This window comes from Rhinolophus sinicus, linkage group LG11 (assembly GCF_036562045.2).
Source record: "Rhinolophus sinicus isolate RSC01 linkage group LG11, ASM3656204v1, whole genome shotgun sequence".
NCBI lineage: Eukaryota > Metazoa > Chordata > Mammalia > Chiroptera > Rhinolophidae > Rhinolophus > Rhinolophus sinicus.
Window position 1 is genome coordinate 66,241,349 of NC_133760.1, and position 24,629 is coordinate 66,265,977.

Here is a 24,629-nt window from a genome sequence, read left to right on the forward strand (position 1 = left end):
TTTGATTAGGTTTTTTAAAAACCCATATAATAAGTACCTGAGAAAACAGAACCTAAAACAAAATCTAGGGTCCTTCATCTAACCCTGACCTCCGTTTCATCCCCCTGCCTTTCCTCATCTGAGGTCATCATCATTCAGAATCCCAGGTTCATTTCTTAGTCTTACGTCAATTTCCCTAGAAGCAGAGCCTGAGATGATGGGAGTTTTGTTTAGGTGATTTAGTAAAGCAGTGCTCAGAAGAAGGGGAGGTTGGGAAGTAGGGTGAGGCCAGAGAAATGGCTAGGCAAGGCTGTAGAATCAGCTGGAAACTAGATTCGGAGCTCTGGAGCCCACAATGCACTGCATCATTGACCAGCCTTGAGGCAAAAGACTAGCTCTTTGTACCCCCAAGTCAGTGAGTCATTGGCTGACATTTGGGGAGGTGATATAGGGAAAGCAGGTGCACAGCCTCCTGGGTGAGGCAGGCCCCATTTGGCTAAGAGCAAGTCTTCAGAGAAGGATGGAGCCTTGGGCTGTGGGCAGCCAACACTCATAGCAGTTAGGGATCAGTGCATTTGACCAGGAAAAGGGGGTCCAGGCATTTCTCCTACATCTTGCTTCCTTTTTTATACAGTTTTATAAAATGTTGTCTGTCTTCCTTAAAAGTGTGTGTATACATTTTTCAGTTATTTGGAACTTTCTAGAAAGGAAATGATACTAAATTTTATTTTGATTGTTGTATATTTCAGGATGTGAAAATATTAGGTTGGTGCACAAGTAATTGCGGTTTTTCCAATTATTTTTAACTTTTTAAACCGCAATTACTTGTGTACCAACCTAATACCATACTTCATTCACCCATTCTCCCACCGGTGGACTTTTGAGTCATTTTTAGGTCGAGTCATTTTGCTACGAACGTTCTTATATATGTCTCCTCTTGCATATGTGCAAGAATTTGGGGGGGGTTATGCCTGGGATGAGATAGCTGGATCATAAGGTATGGACTTTAAAAGATAATGCCAAACTGTTTTCCAAGATGGTTTTACTAACTCACATGTTCACCAACACTGTATATAAGAGCTGTATCACCTTTTTTGACTTCTGTAGATTGAAGGAGTGTAAAATAGTATCTCACTGTGGTCTTGATTTGTATGTCCTCCATCACTACTTGTCTCTTCATATGTTTATCAGATATACCTGTTTCCTCTTACATGAAATGCTTGCTCCTATCTTTTGTCCATTTTTCTATCGTCTTACTTGTGCTTTTCTTATTGATCTATAGGAGTTCTTTATGTGTCCTTAGTCTGTTGTGTGTGTTTTGAATATTGTGACTATCTTCTCCTAGTTTGTAACTTTTCCCTCTTTATGGTGTCTTTCAATGAGCAGAAGTTCTTAATTTTATTATAGTCACAGGTATTCTTTTTATGGCTCTTTCTATCTTGTTTAAGAAATATTTCCCTTAAGGAATCTAAAGGACAATCTTAATCTTAGGGGGAGGGGGCACAAAGGAAGCCAGGTTACAGGTGAGTCACGGAGACGAGCACTGTCATACCCTGCTGAGGCATCGTCTGGTCCCAGGCAGCCCTGACCAGCCAGCACAAGCACGCAGCTGCCCGGTTGGCAGGTGTGTTTTGGTTATAGAATTGGCTATATTGTGCTATTAGAGCTGGATACCATTAAAAATTCTAATCATAGGCTGTAATTAACTTTCCTTGCTCTGATGCCCTGCTCACTAAACAACCGTCTGATTATAATTTGGCTTCCCATGTATCTTGCCTACAGGGAGAGAATGTACTATTCAGGCCGACGTGAGGATCCAATCCACTAAATAGTTACATGCCATGATGTAAATTAATAAATTCGTATTCTGGTTTTATCATCTGCCTCATCTGAGCTCTGTAAGCGTGAGTCAGCATCCCCGAGTCTAATCAACAGGGACACGGAGAATATCAAGCTTCTGAGCTGAAAACTAAGAACTAGACCCAGGACCAGAGTGAAATCACCAAGGTAACACTGCCCTGGAGGCCCCGCGGCCTGATGGAGAAGGTCTTCCTACATGTCATGCGATATGGACAGGGATTAAAATTAATGTTTGACATTATAAAAAACTGCATATTCAAAACCATGGCTTGGTCCCATTCAGGTGAAGGCAAAGAACAGGAGACAATCATAAGACTTGTGTTGAATATTTATTGGCTTATGAGCACACACCAGATGCTGCACAAATCCTAGGCAGAAGGATAAGATTTACAGACATATTTGAAAAAAAGAAAAAAGAAAGGGAAGGTGCAGATGGTACATGCTAAGGAGGGATGGAACAAGAGAAACCTAACGGATGAATCCTTGCTCCACCTTGGTACAGGATGCAAAATAGAAGACGATGACTTTAAAGACCAACCAAACCAAACCAAACAAAACAGAGGAAGGAAACACAAGGCACACCAGAGCACAAAGAGGGATGTGCCAGGGTAGTGAGATTATCCAGGCCAGAGGAGTGATTTAGGACCTGTAGGGTGAGGGCAAGATCTTTGAAGTGAGTTCAAAAGGTAAAGTGGAGGTAAGCCCATTAGGACAGATGGGGATAATTTAGCAATCCTGCTATTAGATCATCACTTTATCCAGGGTTTCTGGGTGAGCAGTATCTGTAGTGACACAGATGCCCTTCTGGGATCCCAGTTATATTGAATAATAAAGGGAAGACCATGATCAGAACGGTACCGGAGCATCTGGGAATTTTTGGCCCAGTGATAAGAAGTGACCCTCTACTTTGTATTCAGACAGAAACACACAAAAACAAAAAATGTGGGGGAGGGATGACCTATATCGATGACCCTGAAGGATTTGTTTTTCAAAGAAAAATATGCTCCAGAAGGACTGAGATAAATTATAGGGGGATCTGCATCATCTTTGAGACCACTGTGGCTCCCTTGGGGCCCCCACAAGAGCAAGGGAACCGCTTGGCTAGATTGGATGAGGCTAGAGAACCATCTCAGATATCCTTTTGTTCTAAAAATGAGGTAGAGACATGCCACTCAGTAAGGGGCGATCCTAAGTGTGGCCTGCCTCACCAGCTGCGAAGAAAGAAAAGCATACATAGGGCTCAATGAAACAGCCGGACCAAAATATGGCAGGTGACAGACTCGCTTCTCTCAGGTTTACCACCAGAATGTTCGCACTTCAGCAAGGGGGGGCAGGAGAGGGGCTGACCTGTGTTCTCTACAAAGCTAGAGGGCACTGACTCACACGTGAAGGAACAAGGTCCCTTTAATAGTGGCTTCTGTGTGCTGTGCATACGTAGAGATGAAGAAGGGTAGACAGAGTGGGGCTCCTCCTCTAGTAGAGGTGGTCACGCACATGCTCCATGATGGTCTTCAGCCCCAGCCAGGTCTCCTCTGCGGTGGGAATGATCTGGTCAGCTGGCAGGAGGAAGCCATAGCGCCCAGTGTCTCTCAATTCAAAAGTGAATGCATACTTGATGCCATTGTTATACGCCCAGTCAATGCTGCTCCCGCTAGCTTGATCTGCAAGTCAGAAGAGAAAACACCTTTGAAGCTCAGTTCCTTTCAGGATTAGGGGGGAAGGGGCCAGGAGTTCTGCACGCCTGTGTTTCTGTGGGGATCCGGAGTGCTTTCTGCAAGTCATTAGGCTTATGACATATAAACACTGGTCTGCGCCGTATGTCTCGGGCTTTCCTGCACCATGAGGTTCTTCTCTAGTCTCCAGTCAAGAGATAAAATCCTCATTTCCACCTGGTCGCTAACTCATTCTGTAGACTCCTGTAGGTCACTCCAAACCAGTCTTTACAGAGTACGGTAGACAGCCTCCATGACAGCTCCAATGATCCTTGTCCCCTGGTATTCATTGTCCCTCCCCAAATCAAATAGGGCTGACTTGACCTATGTAACTAATACGAGGTTGCAGAAGTGAAGGTCTGTGACCTTCAAGGCTAGGTCATAAGACATACTGTGGCTTCCACCTTGCTCTCTCTGGGGAAAGCCAGATGTCATCTTATAAGGACACTCAAGCAGCCCTATAAAGAGGTCCACAGGGTGAAGAACCGAGGCCTCCAGCCAATAACCAGCACTAACTCACCAGGCACCTGAGCGAGCCACCGTAGAAGCAGACCCTCCAGCCCAGTCAAGCCTTTAAATGACTATAGCCCTAGAAGACATTTGGCTGCAGCCTCTTGAGAGACTTTGAGGCAGAGCTACACAGCTAAGTCACTCATGAATTCCTGATCCACAAACAGTTTTAGAAAATAAATGTTTAGGGCCAGCCCAGTGGCTCAGGTAGTTGGAGCGTCGTGCTCCTAATACCGAGGTCACTGGTTTGATTCCCACATGGGCCAGTGAGCTGCACCCTCTATGGCTAAGATTGTGAACAACGGCTCTCCCTAGAGCTGGGCTGCGGTGAGTAGCCGGAAGTTGGCGTGTGCTGCCATGAGCGGCCGGTGGCCAGCGTGAGTGGCCGGCAGCCAGCGTGAGCGGCCGGCTGCTGGTGAGAGCTGCTGGGAGCCGCTGGGAGCCTGACCAACTACTGGCAACCAACTGCCTCAGCCGGAGGGAGCGCAGGGCTCATAATACCAGCATGGGCCAGGGAGCTGTGTCCTACACAACTAGACTGAGAAACAATGGCTTGAATCGTAGTGGGGGGGGGTTGAGGAGGCGGAAGAAAGGGGGGGGAGTAGTAAAAAAAAATAAATAAATGTTTATTGTTTTAAGCTGCTAAGTTTTAAGATAACTTTTTACATAGCAAGAGATAACTGATACACAGAAAGCAGCACGGCCCTTGGGATTTCCCTTGGCCAAAAGGCTGGGGAAAGGCAAGAGGCCTGTTTTTCTGCTTCTTCCCAAACTCGACTAAAGCAGAAATTAGGTAAGAGTGCAAAGGGTAGATGATATTGAATAATAAAATAATGATGTCAACAGTGGCAGTCATTTATTGAACATCTACCATGAGCCATTCATTATACTGGAAAGTTTACATTTATGATCTCATCTAATCTTTAAAAACCCAGTGAGGGTAAGTATTATTGTCCTTGTTTTTTGGATGAGGAAATCCAGGCTCAGAATGGGTAATTTATCTGCGGAAATATCAATGGGAAATGGTGATGGAATTTAAACCCAGGTCCATCTGATGACAAAGCCCATGCATTCTTCCACCTACTTCCAGACCATTTGGTATATTACATGTCAGTTAAATGAAAACATGAGTCCTTTTGTTTTTCCACTGTTCCTGAGGGTTATTTCTCATTATACCATTTGTGATTTTTCTAGATATATTTTCTAGATTACCTGTTCCCTGAGATTATGGAGTAGGCTCTCTTACACTTTCTCAAATCTTTGTGCAGTTCCCATAGCCTTTCTCTACCCTGAAAAAATGCTGAATAAAAAACAAACAATGGCACCAGAGGTTTCTAGAGGTTATATATACAGCAAGCCCAAGTATTGCAGAACATATTTAAATTTCAGGAAAAAGGCAAGAAGGCCTCTACTGAGCAAATCATCAAGTTCATGAACTTCACTTTATTTGGGTCCCTGCTCAAAGTCTATCTACTCTTTTTTTTTTTTTTTAACACAAATAGGAACACACTATTTACACTGTTCTGCACATTGTATATTTAATTAATATTTGAAGGTTATAGACTATTAGCTCACATAGATCCACCTCATTCATTTAAGGGCTGCATACTATTTCATTGGTGAATGCACCAAATGTATTTGTATCCAGCACTCTACTGATGGACATTTAGGTGTTTCCCAGTCTTTTGTATAAACAATGCTGTCATGAACATCCTTAATACTCACACTCTGACAAGCCAAACCAGCTCAAAGAACTTGTTTCCAAGCCCTTAGAAGACCAAAATCAGTAAGAGGAAGGGAAAGGGCTGCTAGAGGCAGTTGGCAGTACAGTCTGACAGTCAGAAATACATTAAAAAGATCATATACCATGATCGAGTGGGATTCATTCCTGATATGCAAGGTTGGTTCAATATACACAAATTAATTAACGTGAAACACCACATAAACAAAATTAAACATAAAAATCATATGGACATATCAATAGATGCAGGAAAAGCATTTGACAAAATCCAGCATCCATTTATGATAAAAACTCTCAGCAAAGTGGGAATACCAGGAACATATCTCAACACAATAAAGGCTATGTATGAGAAACCCACAACTAATATTATACTCAGTGGGGGAAGGCTAAAATCATTTTCCTTAAGATCAGGAAAAAAAAAACAAGGTGTCCACTTTCACCTCTTTTATTACTGGAATTCTTAGCCACAGCAATCAGACAAGGAAAAGAAATAAAATCATCCAAATTGGTAAGGAGGAAGTAAAACTGTTATTATTTGCAGATGACATGATACTATATATATAAAGGGTGCCAAAAAAATGTATACACATTTTAAGAAAGGAAAAAAACTGCATTAAAGTCATAATACTCAATATATATACTAATAACAAAAGATGAACACAAGTCATGTATATACATTTTTTGGCACCCCTGGTAAAGAACCCCAAAAATTCCGCTGAAAAACTATTAGAACTGATAAGTGAATTCAGTAAAGTAGCAGGAGGTAAAATTAATATTAAGAAATCAGTTGCATTTTTACACACCAACAGCAAATTAACAGCTAAGGTCCTGGAGAATGACCATTTTCTTCCATTTTTAAATTTAAAGATCAGACTCACAGAATACAGGAACTGGAAGGATATCAGCAGGAATAGAATGAGTTGTGCAGATGAAACACTTCACAGAGAAACCAAAATGGTATTTCCTCCAAATGAATTTGAGGTCGTGGGTAGTGAGCCTTAAGACCATCTTCAGGTTTGGGGTTCTGGTAGAATTGTTTTTTGTTTTTGTTTTTCTGTTTGGCTTGATATTAACCATCATTGGGAGGATCCCTCAACCCAGCTCCCAGCCTGCCATGCTCCAACACATGTTCATTTCTGATAGCAAAGTGAGGGAGTCTCATTCACACCACTACCACCACCTCAGGCTGCCAATCCAAAGGTGGGCTTCCATTGAAAATGGAATGATGGGCTTGCGGAATTTTTGACAAACCATGTCAGGATCTTTAATGGAAGACAAGGAATGCAGACTCTTCCACACTGATAGAACTCAGCTCATCATGAGCACATAATAAATAGCACGATAGCAATGATGAGCCGCTGAAGATAACTTCCTGCAACACCTATTACCACACAGGCTTGACATAACTTCCGTCCATTACTAACAACAAAAACAATCCGACAACAGCATAGGAAGTCTAACTTGCAGCTCTTCTGCTGTATTTCAAGTTTCCTCTCAAAGCCTTTTCTAAATAACAAATAAATGGAGCGAGTACTTACAGACAGTGGTGCTGGTAGAGCCCACATGGTACTGCGTGCCCGACAGGGAAGCCAGAGCTTTGGCTGCATGCTTTGCCACCATGTCCTAGGAGGGAGAATCAGCAGAGTGAGAAAGAATGGATTTCGCAGCCTGACATTCCTCAGTTGTTCTGCACTGCAATGATTTGGAAGATTCTCGGCCCCTCCCCCAATTTTCCATTCTGTCTCTTCTTCTTTCCCATCCAACTAAAGCCAAGGCCTGACCACAAACTCAGGGGGATGACATGGTTCCTCCAACTCCCTCTCCCACCACATCTCCAGCTCTTTACTTCCTGTTTGGGGAAAGGATAGAGAGAGAGGTGGAAGGGCCGGATGTGCGCTCTGAAAGCGTGTGTGTTATATACTCGAATCGGAAGAGCTGTACTCAGGCTCTCCAAATATCTGAAGGGCTGCTCACCAGCCCATTAAGAATCTAGTAAAGACACCATCTTCACCTACCCTGAGGGAAGGGAATATCACATTTGTGAACACGAGGGACGGCCAAGTATGTTCAACAGAAAACCTTAAGCTGGGTGTTCCCAGAATGGAGGTGGAGACGGGGCTGCCATATGTGGATGTGTCCTATGCAGAGCACCTACTGAGACCAGAATCTAGTCCACACTTAGCCGCTAGCCCCGCATCTGCTGGGAGGTTTATGGGTTACTGAGATCCTAGTAGAGGGGCACAGTCAAGCCAACCAGCGCAGACGGAGAAGCCTACAGTCACTCTACAGATGCCAGCCCATCTCCAGTCAATCCACCCTCCATGTCTATTCACATCCTGGAGTGAGTCACTGTATGTGACACACAGCACTCCTAGGCTGTGGCCTAAATGCTGCTTAAGCTCTACCTCAACTGGAGTGAGGAACACCGCCCCTTGTCCAACAAAATTCCACCCCCAGCTCTTGGCGAGCAGTAGGTCTACAATACGTTTTGGTCAAAAAAACAAGTGAGAAGGAAAGGCAGGGGTCAGATGTAGTTCTTGGAACTCACAGCAAACACAAAAATAAAGGCACCAACTCCTTCCTGTCCCCAGCAGGCATGATGGCACATCCCAAAAGGTGAGGAGAGAAGACTGGGTCCTTAATGAAACAAGCCCAGGCTCCTGGACTTTCCCTATAAAGCTGCACTGCCCAAGGGTAAAGCAGGCCTGGGGCTGTGTGGAAGGCAGCCCTTTACTCACCAGCTCTTTAGCATCTGGGGCATTTTTTTGTGTGTACGCATATGGATACATCAGCAGCTGTGAGTAGCTATGCAGATCAATGAAGCATTTGAAATTCCCGTGTTCTTGAATGAAATCTACCACCGATTTCACCTCCACTTCCGAATTGGCATGGAGTCCATGGTACACTTCGGAGCAAGGATTGCTACTGGCTCCCTTTCCTGTGGGGGTGGCCCAAACAGAAACAGTAATCCATAGGCCAAGAAAACAGAAATACAGGACCCTCCAACCTGAGGAGGAACAGAAGGTACTGGTAATGGGCAGGCCACTACTTGCTGCCCCCAAGAATCTGGCCCACGTGTGTGTATTTTGCGGGGCGGGTACAGAAGTGGAAAGTCCGGGTGTTGGATCTGCCACAGCTGAGAAGGAAAACTGGCAGGACTCCTTTAAAAGGATAGAGTTGACCTTGTATTGTATCACTAACAGTTGTCATAAATAATTAATATCATATTTGACAATGAGATGTAATGAATCAGTATTCTAGATAATTAATACGAATACTAATTAATAATGAAAATGACTCCATTTATTCTGGTGTCAACTCATTCCCTTGGTTCAGATCTTAATGGCCAAACACTGCCAAATAATCTATTGTTGTGACTAAAATCTCTTGATTCTTTGACAGGTGTTTAGAAATATTGTCTTCAATGTTACTTCACAATATAGCTCCCTGAGGTATCCAATGTGTGAGTGTGTGTGTGTGTGTGTGTGTGTGTGAGAGAGAGAGAGAGAGAGAGAGAGAGAGAGAGAGAGAGAGAGAGAGAGAGAGAGAGAGAGAGAGAGAGAGAGAGAGAGACAGAGACAGAGAGAGAGAGAGAGAGAGAGAGAGAGAGAAACCACCCCAGTTGTGGAATATCTGGCCTAACTTTGATGTCCTCGGTTCCCACATTTGAGCTCCTTTCCCACAGTCATGTTATTTTTCCTCCCAACAGCTTGTGTGGTATTGTTATGCAAACAAAAGAAGTACATTAAGAACAAAACATCAGGACAGCTGTGGAATGGTGAAAGAGAACCATTCAGATTTGGCATTACGAGGTGAGGTTAGACCCTAACCCTTAACCATAAGCTCTTGAGATGGTCTCTGAGCTTCAATTGTCCCATTTCAGATAATAAAATTCACTCCCTAGGTCAGAAGAATAAATAAGATAACATATGGGAAAATACCTGACACACTGTTGGGACTATTGTGGGAATGATTTTTAAACAGCGGGAACTCAGAACCCAGGTGTCCTAATTCTCATTCTCTTTCCATGACATCAAGGAGCTGAGGTTCATATCTACACATCTAAGTGTAAACTGCTGGAGTTTAATTCTTACCACGGGATCTTGCCTGCTACAATAACAGTGCTAATTGGTCTCTTCTGAGTTGTCACCAGGAGCCCTTCCATCCACCCAGTAACACCCCCAGGACAAGCTGGGGTGACCAGGGTATAAGGAACAGGTATGGATTTGTATATCTAAGACTAGAATGGTTTTTAAAATATTAGGTTCTCTCAGGAGGTCAGGAATTGCTGAGTCATTCCCTTTCGAAATTACAAAAGTAAAAAAAAAATTTTAACTAACAGGACATGGAGGGCTTACAGGATTCACCCAAGTCTCTCAATGAATCAGCAATGGAGCCAGCCTGGAAACGGCTCCCTCCCTGCCAGCTTGGAACCCTGTGGACCAGGCCACCCAGGGGTAGCAGGATTTGAAAACTATCTCCCCAACCTACCTGCAAAACTAGCATTCCAATTTCTATTTGGATCAACACCAATGCAGGAACTTCCGGGATTTAGGGACCGTGTCTTCCTCCAAAATCGGTCCTGAAAAATCCACCAAGGAAGGAACAAATATCCAGACAGGGCACAGGAAAGGCAAAGATTTTCTTTGGGGGCCAATGATGGACATGGGCACCAAGGATAGGGTGAGCTGCTTACAGTTCTGTCTGGAGGGTCCATGGGTTTCCTGCCCTCTTGCCCCAGAGAGAGGATGCTTAGCCCTTCTGGCCCTGAGAGAAAGACTCTCCCCAAATGCCCTGAGGAGAACTTTATAATGCAAGAACCAGGCCAATACCCCCTGACCCCACTAAATAATTTTGGCTTTGGTAAAAGTGGAACAAACAGCCATCATGCACCTGAATGATGGCTGATGTGACAGGAAATGCACAACTATCATAGTCTTGCCGAAAAAATGAACCTGAATCCAACCAAGCCTCTACATCTGACCATCAGTGCATAGGAAATAGGGGGATAAGAGAACAAATTAAATTGCACACGACAAAGAAGCCATCAGCCAAATTCAGAATGGGAGACATTTTATAGGACAATTTACTTGGTTTCTCCAACACATGAATGACATTTTTAAAAGATGTGTGTGTGTGTGGGGGGTAACTACTGTAGAATAAAAAAGGCTGCAGAGCCATAAACAACCAATTGCAGGTATAGGTCTTATTTGGATTCTGATTTCAACAAATTGACGTAAAGAACTTCTATTACTTTTTTAAAGGTGATAGTGGTGTGGTGTTTGTTTCTTTGGTTTAATTACCATCAACTACAGAGACATACTAAAGCCGTTTTGGGTGAAATAATTTGATGTCTGGGATTTGCTTGAAAATATGTCAGGAAAAAAAAATGTGTGGGAGGGAAAGAAATGCAAAGAAGATTGGGAAAGTGTTGATAATTGTTCAGAATCCGTGATAGGGAGTTCAATAGATTGTTCAAAGAAAAAATATTCCCTGGTGATTCTCAGCTCAGAGAATGACTGGAAAAGAGACCCCCAAGGAAACTCGTAACATGCACATTTGTGGACATGTTCTCCAAGGCCATACAACTCTTCAGCGGCAAAGCAAGGAATTCAACAAACAAGACTTAACTCCAAACAGCCCATTTGGTGTTACTCACATGAGTGTGCGTGTATACATAGCCATCAGGATTGGCCACAGGCAACAAGAAAATATCCATTTTCTCCAAGATGGAGGTGATAGCTGAATCCTTCCCGTAATCAGATACAATCTAAACAGAGACAATGAGTTTGTCAGCTACGCCATCGCAGGCTGGGGCGTTAGGTCTAGGCCCGTGTACCTTCCCCAGACGCCCAGCTCTTGGAACAGCATCCACCCTCTGCAGACTCCCTGCCTCCATCAGAGACACAGCTCTCTGCAAAGTCCTGGGAGCACTTGAAAACCGGGGTGATCACTGCTGAGTGATGACATCAACTGCAATGCATCCCAAGCTGCCTGGTTTATTCATTCCTTCCAAGGGGTGAGATAGGGGAGGGGAGAGCCACACATCATAACAGTGCATAGGAATCTGAGCCCCCATGCTAGTGGTAGGGAAGATGGAGCCTCCACACACACCATCCCTCCTCTTCCAGTGCTGGCTTAAAGCGGACTTTCCAGTGACATGGAGACAGCATGAGGTCACTGAGAGCCGGGGTTGGGGGTGGGGGGTCGAGAGGGGTGCCTTGGAAGGGGCCGAAGGCAGAGCTCATCTGAGTTTTGTTGCTGACCAGGCTCTGCTCCCTTTCTGCTGGCTGACTGTGGACCCACATTTTAGGGCCACCTCTGTAGCTTGTTAGCTTGTTCACTGTCACAAATGGACTGTCATTTAGCCACAGTGGCTTGATGAAGGGGCGCTGACCTTTTGCTTCTCCAAAATGTAAAAGCCTCCAGCCTACTGTGTCCATGCAGCGCAGCTTCCTACCTCATCCCCTGGGCCCAGACTCATGGGAGACCGCAGGGCCACCCCAGGCCCACCAGAAATCCCTCCTAACACCAGGTGACATGACCTTCCTCGCGGTCCAGATCGCCGTGGCCTGTGAGACCCACTCCCGGGAATGGAGGCCTGCATTCAGCCAAATGGCTGGACGCTGACTGCCTTTTCCAGTGCTGAACTGTGGAAGGAAAAAGAGACCAGAAAATGACCCTCCTGCCCCCGACAGTGTCACCTCTCCTCTCCCCAGCTTGCCCTTATTCATTTAATCCATTTAAGACAATTCAGAGACCAAATGTTCCTGAGGGTACCATCTATTTATCAGGTTTATCCGTGACCAGGGAGCTTAATTGGCTGGCTGCTGGGCAGTTTGAGCAGCTCCAGGGTTAGAAGCAAATGGGAAGGGGAAACAATTGCTATTGTGAATGATAATACTCATGTGATTAGAGATAATACTATGTCTCTTGAAAAACCTCAAATGGTATCCCAACAGAGAGAGACCACTGTGCATGGACCAGCCTGGTCTGGCTGATGCAATAAATGAATTCCGTTTTAAAAAGAGGAAGAGAGGATTCACTACGGCTCGTTGTAAATGGCATTAAATGAATTCTGGATCCTGACTTTTAGTGGGGGGCCCCCTGGGTCAGAGCTTGATGCCAATGAAGCCAGGGTGTCCATCAGTTTGGCAAATAATCTAAACTTATTTTAGAGCAAGCAGCTCAGGGGCAGGTCTCCTCCCACTGGCAATTTACCCATTGCTATCAGCCTGGGTTCTTCAGGGCTTGTATGAAGCGAAGGGTTTGACAAATTCTTAGCATCATCAGTTATTCCATGGTTCGTATCTCCAAATTCCCTTTTATTCATTCGGCTCGATTATTTATGTCATTTATGTCATTGCCATAAATTTTCTACCTCCCAATATAGACCTGAATCTGTTAGAAATATCTGAAAATTAGGCTTTGAGCAGCCAAGGGCTATAGGCTAGGCTTAAAATTACATCAGCCCTGAAATTAGCTTCGTAGATTGCTTTTCCAATAAGGACCCCTAAAAGCAGGATAGAATTTGTAGAAATATCCCAATTAGTCTTGATATGTACAGAAGGTGGGAATGAAGGCAAAAGACTGGGGCCTGCCTGAGAGCTTTCGGGAATACTACCTACCTCCACTCACCCCCGTACATAGCCCCTTAATCCTGCCTTTCAGTCAAAACTTGGAATGGGATGTGCAAGTAGGGGACTCTCTGTCAGACTAAATTTGAACTCTGGGAGATGTCTCCCCATCTTAGTGTCCTCCCTAAAGTCCAGGAGGTCCTAAAAAGCTGCCCGTGGTGGGAGGCCGCTAGCTGGGTCTTGGACACAAGGAACCAGGAACCCGTATTCAGTCTGGCCCCTTGAAGAGCACGGAGTCTCACCTTCAGTGCATACATCGACCGGTTTTCAAACGAATGTCCAATCTTTATCCTGCTGGCCAAGTCAGGAAAATCGCTAGCAATGCTGTCCATTTCATGGTAAATCTGAAGCATGAAAAAAGTGAATTCAGGGGCATTTAAAAAATGTGTTCAGCTCTAGGTAGGTATCGGAACTTTATGTGGTTGATCTTAATGATTTCTTCCAGCTCCCTATTGTCAACCTTGGCACTGACGATACGGTCAGCATGGAATGCTTATTCTTGAAGAGCTGTCTAAAGAGTCCTTTTCTACAGCATTCTAGAGAATAACAGATTGTATCTATCCACAAAATTATAGTCCACTAAATTAGAGACTTGTGCAGATATCGTTCCAACAGTGTCGCCCTTTTGCACCGTACTAAACTGGGTAATTAGCAACAAACTCACTTATCTAAGGTTCTTGGAAGCAGTGCCCTCCAAACTTTTTGATCACTTTCACCATCAGTTAAAAAAAAAAATTAGCTTGCTATATACATAAATATATAATATATCTGTTACATATATATTATATATATATATATATATATATATATATATCCACACAAATATGTACATTATTTAAAAATAAAAATAAAGATAGTTGCATTAATAAGAAATAGAACTATATGTAGAAATATGAATAGAAGTTGAAATAGTTCCTTCCTCCATCCCAGGTGACCGTATTGCTTATACCTGCAGTACAGGCACCCCACTTTGGAGATGATTCCTTTAGAGGAACAAGTGAAGAGCTGCCATTTGTGGCTACAAATGCTTCCATTTGCTTTCAGTTAAAAAATTTTTTAAATTTAAATAAGGTTCATCCGTCTTAGTTGCTCAAACCTTTTGAGGGTCAAAAGAAGAAAATAAACAAATTTATATTTAGACCTTAAAATTGGAAGAAGGAGCTTTACAGAAGAGGAAATGTGCTATCAATCTATAGAATAAAATCAAGCTTAAAGGGTCTATCAGAGTTGCAGTCAACATGGTAGATTGAAGCAAGAAATCACCCCCCACATATACAGGCAAGCCAGATAAGATACAATGGAAAAGATTCACAGCCAAGCTCAAAGCCAAGAAAGGGGAAGTTGCAGGTGTCAGTGATGAAGAGAGAACTAGCTGGCAGAGTGGAGGGCAGAAGATGGAGCCCAGGCATCTGCCTTAGAAACTGGGGGTTCACAGCAAACCAGGAATAGGAGCAGAGAGCGTAGAACCCAGCGTAGGGCAGGGGCTGGAATTTGAGAGCTGGGAATTAGCAATTGAGCCATGAGCAGGGTCTGGAAACTCTACCCACTAACCCTAGAAAGTGGAGCAAAAGCTGCTTGCTGGCCCTGAGCCATGAGAGGAAAAAGTTAAAACACCAAACTGAGTCCAGACAAAGGGTTCAAATTTACACTGCCAACATCAAGGGAAAACTTAGCTGAGAAACTAATAAAAATAATGGCAACCACAACAACACACACAAAGGGTCTGAAACTAGAAAGCTTGGCAGAGACAAACATGAAATTCCCACTAGAGATCTAAGGAGGCCTAAGTGGGGTTGTAGGACATGAGTTCTAAAAAGTTGTTTTTGGAAAGAACAGAATATGATCAAGCCAGGAGGGAGAGGGTACACCAATCCACAGCAAAAGCCCTTCCAAGAACAAGAGATAGCTGTAAACTAGGTGACAATGGCACCCAAAGCCAGAGAACAAAAGCCAGTGGATAAAGGAGTGAGGTTCCCACAGCAGGCAAGTGAGCCACAGAGTTTGGGGGTCTTGGGTGACATTTGCAACCGGTTAGCTCAGCTAGGGAGTGGCTGATGTTAATAAAGCGAATGTTATGGATTTGATCCCTATTTGGGCCCTGAACTCTGGTCCCTGGCCCTGGTCTGAACTCCTAACTCTATCCAGCTGTTCTGCAGATGTATGTCAGTGGTCACAAGAGGGATCGAGGGGCAGTGCCGTTGGAAGTGTACACAATAAACAAAGCCACTGACAATCATGGGAAAGAAGTGGAAATAGTTGGTCAGGCTTTGGAAAAAAATCTCTCGTCTAGGAGAAAAACAACTCAAAGTATATGCTTTATGTAAAAGCATGCCAGGAACACCATCTTTGGATATAAATAACAACATGTACTGAGGTATAGGAAGGAGAATACCAATTTAGATTTGGGTTGTGTTCCTAAGCTAGTAGTTTCCAGACTGGTGAAGAAGACATTGAGGGACATTAGAGAGCTGTACTGTACGTGAGGCCATTCCATTCTATTAGTTCCCTCTTGATTCCTCAAGTTCCAATATCATATTAAATTATTTCGCTCCAAGTTTTCCAGTTGAAGGGTTGGCTTACCTTGAAAGCCAGTCATCTGTATAAAGTGGTTTCTAACTAAACACAGCACTAAAATGCATTATGGAACAAATATACATTATAAGTAGTCATGATAAATGAATGGAAATACTTGGTTAACCTTGAAATAACCACTTGTCTACTTGCCTGGAATAAGTAACATTTTGACCTGGGAGAATCAAATACAAAGATTATGGCGGGGAGGGGGGGAGGAGGTTGAATTACAAGCACTGGAAATGATTGCAATGATTTCATGGCTTCCTTTAAGAGGTTGCTGAAGAAACGAAGGATGCATGTGGGAGAAAATGTTCAGTTTGTCTTTCACTATGCTCTTCGGTGGGAGTTAAACAACCCAAGAATTAGAAAGGAATTGAAATGTACTCATTGCAGCCCCTCGGTGAAGGGATATTGTGCTAAGGCCCCTAATTCAAAGTAAGGAAGTATTGGAAGTAAGGAAAGGGGTGACGATACCCAGGAGGCCAATGACCTTGACCTTAACTAGCTCAGAAACACTTACAGCTTCCAGAGAATGATAGGCCCCATAGTTGAAATTATTACTGCTCCGTTCTTGCCTTTCATTGTGTTGCAGTTCTTCATCTTCTTTCTCTAAAAGGGCCTAAAACAGACACAGCAACATGGTGACGTGGTCCATGGGAGGTGGAGGTTCATGTCGTTTCTGCCGTATCTTGGTTTCATGGGCTAGCCAAGATGGTGGCACCGTCAGCACACACACCAAACGGCACAAATGACAAGGTGTAAAAGGGGTCAGATTGCTTCCATATATCTATAAAATCTTACTCTTTGGAGCCCGACGTACACCACTCCATTCAAAACCCACTTACTCCCTGGTAGCAACATATGTGCTATTTGGTTATTCTATGAACTCTCTAGACATCAGCCCGCATCTGGTATCCAGTGCCTCTGAAATACACAGCTTGGGAAACCATTCAGAAACAAAGAAATTCTTATAACCACTCATACTTTGAAGGTTCCTGGCAGATGTCTATGACATGTGAGGATGATTAATAGGCTCACAGCTGCTCATGCCATCAGGAAACTCCAGGGCCAAATTACCAATTAGTCCATAACCTACCTCGGTGAAGGAGAGAACATGAGCCAGACACTGTCCTGCTGTTCAGATACAGGTCGTGAGGCTGGTGCCTGGCTTGGGTGGTGATGTCCCCTCTGCTGGGGGCTGTTGGTGACATTCCTCCTTTCTCACAGAATGCTTTTTATGACTGGTCTCCAACACCCTCCCCCCTCTCTGTTCTTCCCTCCTGAGTTCAAGTAAGAAAAGGGAGAGAAACTTAACACTTGTGGCATCTCTGACATTCACCTACACTTAATCACTTACTCTTCTCAATAAATTGTAATGAAGAAGGTATCACTATTACCATCTTACAGATGAAGAAACAGGCCTCGAGAGGTTAAAAGCTTGTCCAAAGTCACACAGCTAGTAGTTAGCAAAATCAGGATTCAGATCCAGATCTGTCTGGTTCCCTACCCTATGTTTGCCCTTTCTACTACAACATTCTCTAACAAGTCATTGAGCTTTACTTCCATCTACCTCAATGTCTTCACCTGTAAAATGGAAAAGGACTAAGACCAGACCTTAGAAATGTCTTGGGCCCACTCTGGCTGCTTTGCCCTACGCAAGACCAGCGAGGGTCTTGGCCTACTCACTTGCAGGTCTTCAATTGTCACTGAGTACTCTAAGCCTTGGGATTCCAGGAAGCATTTGAGTGGCTGCAGACTGACAGATGGGACCAGGACATCCACAGGAAGACCAAAAGTGGAGGAAGATTTCCAGACGTTGAGCTGAAGTGAACAGAAATAAAACCAGGTCAAAGGACGGTTCAGGTAAAAGCCACAATGAGCTCATTCTTCTAGAACAACGGCCCAAAGCCAGGGTGATCCCTGAGGAGCTGGGTTCTGCCCAAGGGCAAACTTTATCCATTTCACAGTTGTATCAGCTCAGGCCTGCCCAGCAGGCAATGCCCAGCAAAGCCCAAGAATTAAAAATCAATAGCAGATGGAAAGATGGCACCCACTGCTGAGGCCTCCTGTCTCCCAGGACAGCACTGCTCTATGATCTACAGCACTTCTCCCCCCTCGACCCTCTATTATGGAAAGGCATGTTGACCAGTACAGGATTATACACAGAAGCTCTTCAGAAATAATGTCAGTGGTACAAGTCTTCTCCCCCCAAAGTTAGAAGATACCCAGGAGGTCTAGGAAGAACCGGGTACCTTCAAGTTGTCTGAATTCACTAGCTGATTTAGTTTGCTGATCTCGTCTCCATTTCTGACGTTAATCCTAAAAACTTGGTCCCTGGAGGGGGGAAAAAAAAAAAGCAAAAGATAATGGTGAGCTTTCAGCTGACAAATAAACCCCAAGCCGACTCTCCCAGACATAACTGGACTGAATGAGAGGAAATGGTCTAGTCTTTGGTTATAATGTATAGCCATTAAAAATAAGACTACGTGGCAAATATGAAAAAGTGCTTATGGTATAACTTTAAGGGAAATATTAAGTGAAAGAGCAGGACACAAAATTGTATGTATGCCATGATCACAAGTATGGAAAAAGCAGATGCATTGGAAGAAAAACAGACAACGGAAATATAGCAAATGCTGACAGTGCTTATGTTCGGGTCGTGGGATTATGGATGACTGACTTTTTTTTCCCCTTGTATCTGTTTTCTGTAATGTGGTCATATTACTTTATAATGAAAAACATATATATTTTGCAGAAAGGAATGTTCCTGAGTTACACGCAAAGCTAACTCAAGACATAAAGAAGCACTTCTTCACTGTCAGGGGCTAGGACTGAAACTCTGGCACAAGGTCCATGCTGGAAAGAGCTGGAAAAGAGAACAGACCTTCCCTCCTTGAAGGGTTAGCTATTTTCCTCTGAGCAAAGAGGGGAGAGGCTGGGTGCTCTTTGAATACCGTCCAGCTCCAGAACCCTATAAAAATTCGAATTACGATCAGGGCCAAGGTGCTGAGGCTGAATTTGGGATTCAATCCTCCCAAGGGGGCCCTGAGAGGGCTCAGAGGAAGCCGGCCAGTCCCGAGCCCCCTTTTGTTGCTTGTCCTGCACTTGCTTCATATACACTATTTAGCATCCACCGCAGCGGCAGGGATAGAGGCCCCCAAAGTCCTGTGTGTGGGTGGGAGAAGGCCAAGCCTGAAAAGCTGCCTTTGTGCTCTCTGCCGGCTCAAGTAGCCAGGGGAGCCATTAGGCCGTTGCTAGGTGACAGCCCGAATGAATCCGCACTCGATGCTGTCACATGCGTCATCCCTTTGACAGGAATGAATGCAGGAAGAGCTGCTGGAGAGAGCTGTGGGCTGAAGGACCTGTTGACAGAGAAAATGGTTCTGTCACAGGGAGGAAAACGTGCAGCCTCACGTGGCAGATCAGCATCTCCTCATCCGAAAACCGGCTCAATCCGGTTGGACTCTCAGGATGTAACTTTGTTCTGGGAGGCTCTGGAGGATCTCTGGGGGGGTCTAGTCCGGCCCCAAGGAGGCAGTGAAGAGTTGCCTCCATTGCAAGTGGCAGGTCTGGAGGAAATGCCAGTGTTGAAAGCTCACTTTCTCCTGGTAACTCATCAGGTCTCCACAGAGTCCTGGGAAGTGGGCAGCTAACCGCATCCACGCGTGCTGCTGGGGCCGTGGTGATGAAGGTGCTGGGGGGACAGATCTCAGTCTGAACCCAATGGGCTTGCTAGGAGTTGGACTGCAGCCCTGGGAAGACGGGGAGTCAAACCACCATTTCCCTGACACAGGCAGGCCTCACAAAAAAGAGAAGGGTTTCAAACAGAAAGGAAATCCTTACCTCTGGCAGAGCACCAGGGCTCATCTGCCAAACTCATGCTCTGTCACAACCCACCCCCAACACTCCAGAAAAAGAACGTCTTAGAAGTGGTGTTCTAGAAAGCGCCTGTGCACTGATATTGGCAAAATTGGGCATTTGTAAAATATGGCACCGACAAGAGCAATCGCAAAGAAGCAAAGGGGGGGGGAGGAAAAGAGGAACTAAGAATAAGGAATTCTCGGAGTATGAAAATGTTACACATTCACCCAGAGCATTCGCTTTCCTCTTCCCAACACAACTTCCATGCTCCTGGGGGTGGTCTGTGACAATGGAACGCTGATTCTCACCGGCCCTGATGATGATGAAATCCACAGCCCATTTCATCAGGCCCTAATCAGCCCAGCAACACAGGTTAAAACTGCAGTATTCAGAAAGGCCGTGTGGACAAAAAAGGGCCCTGTGATAAATCTACCCGGTGATCTGATCATAAATTCCTAACTGGGCCGGTCATGGTGGATAGTCACGTCCTAGGCCTGTAGAAAGGTTTACCTTTTCTGCCTTAAACAAAACCCTGTCCATTGTTCTTGTACATCTAGGTTAACACTCCTGTGAAATGCACCTTTTTCAGGCCCCTCAAGGAAGTGCGTAATCTTGTTACCTATTCTGTAACCCCACCTTCATGTAATCTGCCTTACCTCCCCTCCTTAATTCCAGATGTATAAAACAAATTGCAAAACTGTCATTCTCTGGAGCATTTGAGACCTTGCCTCTGGGCATGTCATCTGTTTGGCTCAAATAAACTCATAAAAATTCTCTACAGGTTTGGACGTTTTGATGTCGACAAAGGGCTGGTGCAGGGGAGAGTCCTTCCCCATCTGTCTCTCCTCCACTTCCTCCTGTGGCCTCTTGGCTTCAGCCTCAAGCAAATCCCAAGTTCACCGTGTACTTTGCCTTTCTATGCCTTTGCACGCGCTGTGCCTTCTGCCTGGATACCCAGCCCTTTTCGTTAGTTGCCTGGCAATCTCCCACCCAGGCTTTAGGACCAACTCCCATCAACCATGAGGTTCTCCCTACCCAGAGGAGGCCAATTTAAGAACAGTCTTCAGATGGCGTTAAAATTGGGGCGGGGGGTTGTCTGACATTATTCTCATGAACCTAAGTCCATCAAAACCTGGAAGCAGAGAGACCACAAATGGGTTCTAGGTGAAGGGCAGCCTTTTTCTCGTCCTCATTGTCTTTGTCTCTGTTTGGAAAATAGAGTGTGGATGGCTGAACACAACCTATGTCCACCATCTAGAAATCCATTCAAAGACCTTAAGCTCGTTCTGACATGGAAGATTGGCCTAGGAGCAGGAATATGAAGGGATTTGCAGGTCGCCATGCTCACCCCTTCTACTCCACACAAGTGTTCTCACAGCTCTTCTTAATTCTGACTCTCTCCAATGCCCTGGGCTGTCCAGCTACTGCTTGCACAATGGCTGATGATGCTCTCTCTACTCTCTCACACTTGTCCCACGTTCTCGTCAGCAGTGCCGAGCTTCTATCCCTCCCCTTTTTACCATGCAGGCAGCCAAGTGGCCTGATCTTTGTTCCGTCTTATCTTCATCCCCAGCCAGGCTTAGCCGCCACCATGAGTCCTGAGAGGTGATTTTACAGAACTCTTGCCGGTTACTGCTGATGCTACGACCCTTTCTGCAACTACTTCCTATTCTCTGCCTGCTCTACATCTCTGGGCATCCTGTTGTGTCCCATCTTTAAGATGACTGAAGATCAGGGCAGAAGACACTGGCAGAATGAGAAAGACTGGTGAGTTGGGTGAAAGGAAGGGAGACTGGAGTGAGGGGCTTGGGGGAGCCATCACATCACCCTCATCTCCATCAGCCCTGCACCTGTGTCCCGGCTTCCTAACCACTTGAATCCTCAGAGGTCAGCTTCCCCATGCTCTAAATGTTCACCTTCTGGGACATTTCTGTGGACCCCAGGAAAGATTCCACCACCTCTGCTGGGTTCCCTATTATGGGGTGACACCAGATTTGAGGGTGAGGATGACACGAATGGTTAAAACCATCTGCAGTTAGCCCCGGGCACACAGCGCTTTCTGTGCACACTCCTGGGTGATCACTCCAGCGCCCAGCCCAGCTGTCTCAACCCAGGTGCCCACTGCATTATAATAGAGGTCTGTATCCTGAGAAACACAGATTTTTTTCAGCCACGTGAATAGCTGCAGTGGGAGCCTGACAGCTGTATGCGTCAGCCCACACGGCGGCAAGCAGTTATTACACACCTACTGCTGAGCTGTCTGTGGAAAAATCTCCTTCCTGGCCACCTGCTATGCATAACCCCTCTCAGCTATTTGGCAATAGACCAGGTGTGAACAGAAGTCATCACCATAAAAATCACTCAGCCTCATATAAGTACAGTTATTCCCTCTTATCCGTGGTTTTGCTTTCTGTGGCTTCAGTTACCCGAGGTCAGTGTGGTCCGAAAATATTAAACGAAAAATTTCAGAAATAAACAATTCATAAGTTTTAAATTACACACCATTCTGAGTTCCCTGCTTCATCTCATCACGTAGGCATTGTACCATCTCCCATCATCACAAGAAAGGTGAGTACAGTACAATAAGGTATTTTGAGAGAGAGAGAGACACCACATTCACATAACTTTTATTACAGTATATTGTTATAATTGTTCCATTTTATTATTAGTTATTCGTGTTCATCTCTTACTGTGCCTAATTTGTAAATTAAACTTTGTCATAAATATGTATGCATAGGAGAAAAGAGAGTATTTATAGGGTTCGGTACTATCTGCAGTTTCAGGCATCCCCTGGGGTCTTGGAACACATCCCCTGCAGATAAGGGGAGACTACTGTAATTACCTCAGTAAACAACCCCTAATTACCTTTAGCCAGATAGTATAATAGAGAGTAAACTAGTAGATATAGATTCATCAGTGAGAGTTCGGATTCTATCTGGAGATTACTTTGTGTTATAGCAAAAGGGTATGGGTTTTGTATTCAGAGTTTCAGCTCCCCCGCTTACCAGCAAGTGGCCTTGGGTGGGTTTCTTAATCTTTCTAAGGCTGAGTTTTTTCATGTTTAAATTAAGGAAAATAACACGCCTGCTCTAGCAGAGTTGTTGTGTGATCCAAAAGGTAATGCACATGAAAGCTTTTTGCAAATGGCAAAGCATCATGCAGTAATGAGTTGTTAGAATTCAATCTTCTGGCAGGGTACCAGAGCATCCTTTCCTTTCTCCTACTTCCCAAATGTCCTGTCCTTTGCAAACCACAGAGCATTCTGTGAGCAGCACCTTGAGCTCCACAGGTATACCCTTGCATGTCACTTTTCAGAGCTGTGGCTAGGCAAGACCTATCAAATCTCCATGTCCCAGATGCTGACGAGAAGACACCAGCTCCACTAAGCCTTCCCCATTAACAGAGAGGTGAAACCAAAAAGCCTGAGACCCAGATTTTCCCTTACACATGACAGACATGAGAAACAATTTCTGGTAATTCATAATATAGGAGTAAGGAAGTAGGAAAAAACTAAAGAAAAAAAAAAAAACAAAGGAAAAAAGAAAACAACTAATAGAAAACAAAAAGAAAGTCGGAGATGCCTAGAACTGACTTTACAAATAAGAACTAGGAAGAAAAAGTATTAGGGAGACCACCTAGTCCTGAATTCACAGGACTTGAGCCTGAGAAAAAAGTAACTTGTCCAGGACGACAGGACAGAGCTGGGACAGGAGCCCAGGTCTTTTTTCCCAACGCCATAACCTTGAGGGATTATCAGCCATTTGTTTCCAATTCATTTGACTCCCATCTCTCTAAACAAACCAAGTAATAATAATAAGTCCAAAAGGAACTTACCCAAAAAACTTTTCTCGGCCACAGATGCTGGACCCAATAAGGGCCCCAAAGAACAGTAGCCACTTCATGTCCCAAAGGTGTCAGTCACACAGTGACTGAGTCAAGTTGTATTTATAAGGAGCTGGAGGCCGACTCATGTCCTCAAAAATGCTAGTGTGATTCCCAAGCAGCCTTGCAACTCTCTTGGTAGCCAGGCGGGCCCCTACCTGTGCCTCTTCCATTCCTGCTGAGTGATAAAAGCCAAGCCTCCTGATTTACAAGGTCAGGAACTTGTTCCTCAGGCTGGCAAACTCTATGCCAAAGGTACCATATTTCTCAACACTGTGTTTGAATAGTGTTTTTTGAGTCAATAGGAAAGTCCCACAGTGCTGGATAGAATTTATACTAATAGGAGAGGCCAGATTGCAAACCTAAAATGGAGTTACCTCTAGAGAGAGAGAAGAAAAAAAAAAAAGTGAAGACTATCAAAGAAACCGCACACCAGCTCCAAGACCACACACTTGACAAGCCCTCTCAGAGACATCACCAGAGCAGGTCATAATGATGGCAGTTTGTGGCCTCTGTTATGAATCTGACATAGAATTCTGACGACTCCGGTAAGAAAATAGAAATATATGAGGTAAAGGGTATAGGAAGAATGTGTTAATCTGAGTAAATTACCAGTTTTCCTTAGGGTCTCAACTCAGGTAAGCCTTAATGGTATTAATAATAATAAGACGTCCTTATGTTTGCTAGGCTCTGAGTCTAGTGTCCTTTACACCAAGTCATAGCAGAATACATGGAAGACACGTGTGATCTCCATGACTTCTCCGTGGTCTCTGAGTCCTTTGAGTCTGTCCCAGGAGCCCTAAATCCCACAAGCCTCCCCCAACCCACTGTCCCATGGTCTACATTCTTTCTGCACTTGCTCAAGGGGAGTGG

The 24,629-nt window shown here is 44.6% G+C and overlaps 1 protein-coding gene across 1 annotated transcript; it reads right to left on the bottom strand.

Moving 5' to 3' along the window:
* Nucleotides 1-2,149: 2,149 nt before the first annotated feature.
* CPA4 (carboxypeptidase A4) lies at nt 2,150-23,915 on the bottom strand. Its single transcript, XM_019751246.2, has 11 exons — nt 23,709-23,915; nt 18,266-18,347; nt 17,700-17,834; nt 16,534-16,632; nt 13,682-13,783; nt 12,348-12,452; nt 11,462-11,572; nt 10,294-10,384; nt 8,541-8,740; nt 7,341-7,425; nt 2,150-3,500 (listed from the first exon to the last, which is right to left on the bottom strand). Exons 1-11 carry the CDS (start codon nt 23,774-23,776, stop codon nt 3,313-3,315), a joined length of 1,266 nt encoding a protein of 421 aa, XP_019606805.2. The 5' UTR covers nt 23,777-23,915; the 3' UTR covers nt 2,150-3,312.
* Nucleotides 23,916-24,629: the final 714 nt, after the last annotated feature.